Source organism: Triticum urartu, chromosome 2A (genome assembly GCF_056163025.1).
Source record: "Triticum urartu cultivar PI428250 chromosome 2A, HENAU_Tu73, whole genome shotgun sequence".
In the NCBI taxonomy this organism is placed as follows: domain Eukaryota; kingdom Viridiplantae; phylum Streptophyta; class Magnoliopsida; order Poales; family Poaceae; genus Triticum; species Triticum urartu.
Window position 1 is genome coordinate 169,194,495 of NC_141874.1, and position 4,596 is coordinate 169,199,090.

The 4,596-nt window shown below is 41.0% G+C and overlaps 1 protein-coding gene across 1 annotated transcript; it reads right to left on the bottom strand.

The window, feature by feature from the left end:
• Positions 1 to 2,787: 2,787 nt before the first annotated feature.
• LOC147984408 (uncharacterized) lies at positions 2,788 to 3,591 on the bottom strand. Its single transcript, XM_087541087.1, has one exon. The coding sequence runs from the start codon at positions 3,589 to 3,591 to the stop codon at positions 2,788 to 2,790; it is 804 nt and encodes a 267-aa protein (XP_087397213.1).
• Positions 3,592 to 4,596: the final 1,005 nt, after the last annotated feature.

The window sequence follows — 4,596 nt, forward strand, 5'->3', positions numbered from 1 at the left end:
ATGAAGATACAAGATTGAAGACTTCATCCCGTGTCCGGAAGGGACTTTCCTTGGCATGGAAGGCAAGCTTGGCGATACGGATATGCAGATCTCCTACCATTGTAACCGACTTTGTGTAACCCTAACCCTCTCCGGTGTCTATATAAACTGGAGGGTTTTAGTCCGTAGGACAACATACAAAACAACAATCATACCATAGGCTAGCTTCTAGGGTTTAGCCTCTCCGATCTCGTGGTAGATCTACTCTTGTACTACCCGTATCAGCAATATTAATCAAGCAGGACGTAGGGTTTTACCTCCATCGAGAGGGCCCGAACCTGGGTAAAACTTCGTGTCCCTTGCCTCCTGTTACCATCCGGCCTAGACGCACAGTTCGGGACCCCCTACCCAAGATCCGCCGGTTTTGACACCGACACCCATCATTTCAGAAGACTTATTCATTCTCAGCCTTCAGCTATCATTCTCCAAACCTTACCGGTGCATCATTCAAGTTTTCTTTAATCAGTTCGGGATCTCTTCGTTCACTTGCATCTAAATTATCTCAAGTATCTTCATTCGTTCTCTAATTCTTACCGATGATTCATCCCTTTACTTTGTTCATTTTTCAGTTCTTATGGTGGTTCGTTCAAGAGTTCTTCTCCTTCGTTATCATACAGATTATTCGTTCTTTCAAATCCTACCGGTGGTTCGTTGAAAACCTTCTCAGGTTGGCGCTATATCTATCTTAATCCTTTCTATGAGAATAAGTAATATGCCAAATCCGTTGTTTGTCATCAATTTAAATTGGTGAAGGATACGCATAACATAATTCTTATTCTTCTTTCATCCAAGTGATTTATTCCTTCCTTTGGAGTTTGTTCATGATGAATAAATTCTTGATTTTCTTTTGTTCATCTTTTCTTTCTCGGAGTTCCAAGCTCTAATTATCACGGGGATCCATCTAAATCATTACAAGGTTTCACCTTGTGTTTTCAACTTCTCTTTCCTTTCGTTTGATCATTCTTTTATTACCGGAGTTCTTCATGGAGGCTACATGATGGTTCATAAAGGATTTAATTCCTTCTCGAAGTGTTCATCAAGATTCTTTTCAGAGGAGCTCAAGCATTCTTCATCTTGCAATCCGGAGTGCAATTCTTTCTACCGTATCATTGGAGGTGGTATTATGTCATTCTTGATAATTTGAGTTCATGTTTCATGATTCACATGTTGTTAAGAATGAGGTATTTTAAATCCATCAACCTCTTCGTTGGAGTTATCTTGTGTCATGTTTCACCTAAAGCCTTCCCTAAGGATTGTTGCTATTTATGGTGCTCATAAATGACCCAAGTTCTTCATTTATCCTCCCGGTGAAATAAGTTTCTCGTCTCCTTGTTCATATCAATCCAATATTTTTCCGTGAGTGGCAGGTTGTCACCTCATAATTTGAGATGTTTCCATAAGTCCACAATAAGATTACTCTTTTCGTTGTTGGATTTCCAACAACTCCGTTTGACCCTTCTCCTAAATATGCTTTTCAAGATCATTTGAGGTAGAAGATGTTGTTTTCTCCTCCATTCATTCCATTCCAAACACTCATTTCTTCCGGAGGCGTTGTGATGTTGTTCTTTTCTCTCATCATCTCGGATGGTGTTCTTTTCGTGCTTACCCTTTTAATCGGAGTGTTGTGCCCCTTTGCTCAAGTCCTTTTCATCCTATCAAGTCTTGCATCTCTTTTCAACCGGAGTGCTATACGAATTTGTTCTTCCTTGTTCCTCTTTTCTAACGGAGTGTTTTCAACTTCATCCATCTCCGTTGTATTCTTTCTTTCAATTTGTTCAACATCTCAAGGTTCATTGGTTTCACTCGTTTGTCAAAGAAGCAACTTAGTTGTAACTCTCCTCTTCCTCTTCTGTTTTTCCCCTCCGGTGCCATTCTAGATCTCGGGACGAGATCCTCTTGCAGTGGTGGAGTGTTGTAATGCCCCAAGACTGTTGCCAGGGGTGGACCCAGGAAAATAATTGAGAGGGGGCAAAAAATGTATGGCCATATTCATAAATGATAAATCAACAAGACAAAAAAACATCCACATAAACTAAAACACGGGAATAATCACTTTATTATCCATATGGTACCCAAGTTCATTGAAATGGGAAAGGAAACTAACCATTTGAGATAAAAGTAATCACAACAATATAACCATATCTTGTTCTGAAGTTGCAAAAGAGAACATTGACACGTTGTTCTAACACTTAATCTACAACCTGCAACAACAACGAAAAACATGATCAAAATTGAGAGGGCGGAAACGTTGAAGAAGGCCGGTATTAAAAAAACAGTAAGAGCTTTAGGCCGAGCATTACCTTCCGTTTCATCCCACAATGTTCTTTCACCACATGAAAACGTTTAACTATCACTTCATTTGGAATTTTGTTCAACAATTCTTTTCCTACAAAGCAGATAAGGCTATGGTTCATAAATCACCACTAATTTTGCTACATAGAGTATTCTTCATAATCTTCATAGCTGAGAAGCACCTCTCAACGGTTGCAGTGGCAACAGGCAAAGTAAGTGCTAGCTTTATAAGTTGGTATACTAAAGGATAAGGAAGATGCTTCTTTGTAGTCACCATTAGTTCAGCCAGATCACCAATATTATCCAAGCTAGCAAACCTTGTATCATGGGTTACATTATCCAAATAGAGATCAAGTTCATGCTCAAGACCCACCAAATCATTCAAGTCATCTAGGTAAAACTGAGCCAATTTCTTCAACTTCTCAACATTATAGTGACCAAACCGATCACTTGGACTCAAAGCTGACATATATCACGACACTCATCAACCAATAAGTTGAACACATCACTTCCAATTTCTTGCAAAATACATGACAAGATTTCTTCTGCAAAGCATTCAGTGATACTTTTCTGAATTTTTGGAGACAACATTTGATTATTTTGTGGGGCGTTTTTGAATGCCTTGGCTACAATTTCATTCTGACTAATAGTATACTCCATCAACTGCAAATAGTTCCCCTTATTTACCGACTCTTCTGATTCATCATGACCACGGAATGGTTGTCCGTGATGCAACAAGTATCGACATACATTAATTGCAGCATTGACCTGAATAAGACGCTCAGTTTTCTCAATTGGACTTTGCTTGTGTAAGGCTACCGGGATTGATTGATCTATGTTCTCTAGATCCTCACAGTTTTTTAGTGCTCTATTGTGGAAACTGTTGCGATCACCTACATGAGTCACAAATCTTTCTGGCTTCTTCCAATTATAAAATCCATCTACTACAAATGCATCATGCCCAGGTTTGTTACCTTTGGTGTTGTCCCTGAATAAATAACAACACAAGCAATATGTATTGTCATTTGCCTCACTGTACTCTAGCCAAGTACCACCATACTCCTCATACCAATCAGGATTAATATACCTATTGGTCTTTCCAATCATCCTTGGCTTAAAAGTTTTTGGTTCAGGTCGATGGGGCCCCCACATCAAGTATTTCCTTCGGATGTCCTCATGCTGATTGGGATTGTAATCTATAATCATCCTCCTTTTAGATGGATCCCTAGGAAGCTTCTCCAAATCAACTAGTTCGGGCATCGTGGAAGTTGTTGGTTTTTTAAAAAACCTCTCCATTAGTTGTCTTGTAATATTAAGTGCCAATAGTTCAAACTTCAATGGAAAAAAGGTTTGAACTAATCTAATTACACAAACTGATAATTTATACACATGAGTTAACAAGACTAAGATGTCTTTTTAACGTAGAAACAAACAAACAAAAAGCTTGAAGAAAAACGTTCTAGGGATTTACCTTGATGTCAATTGAAGTTAGGGAATTGCAGGAGGTCAGGAGATTGGATCACCATCGACCGTCGCCGTATTGCCGCAGTGCCATTGCAACGTCACCGGCCAGGTCGCCAGGAGCGCGAGCAGCAAGGGACGGATGAGGGTCGAGGGGGAGTCGATGATTGCCGGCGGCGCCGCAGCAGGCCGGTGACTCGCGGCAGTTCGAGATTGAGGCGATACGATAGGCGAGGGCTTTCTTTAGTCCCGTGTGTTTTTTTCTCAGGAAAAATCCCAGTCCGTCTATTTTTCTTAACAGGAGGCATTGCAGTTGCACGTTGCGTACATGTGTTGATGTGTAGGCAGGGGTGAGTGTTACGCTACGGGGCTGTTGGCAATCCTTTTTACGGGGCTTACTTTCTTAGTATTACGCTTCTAAAATATCTAAGGAATTAGGCTTAGTGGGGGCACGTCATTAGCCTTTGTGGGGGCACTAATGAATCACATGGTACTACTATACCTCGATGGAAAAAATCAAGTGGGGGCAGCTGCCCCCACAGCTCTTCACATAGGTCCGCCCCTGACTGTTGCGCCAGGTGTCTTCCAGTTATTCGCTGTTGTTGCCTTGTCATTTGTTTGCGTGTCATGCATTTCTTATCATGTCTCATGTGCATCGCATTTGCATACGTGTTCGTCTCATGCATCCGAGCCTTTTCCCCGTTGTCCATTTTGCAATCCGGCGCTCCTATGTCCTCCGGCGTTCCCTTTTGCCTCTTTTCGTGAGCGGGTGTTAAAAGTTCTCGTATTGGACCGAGATTTGCC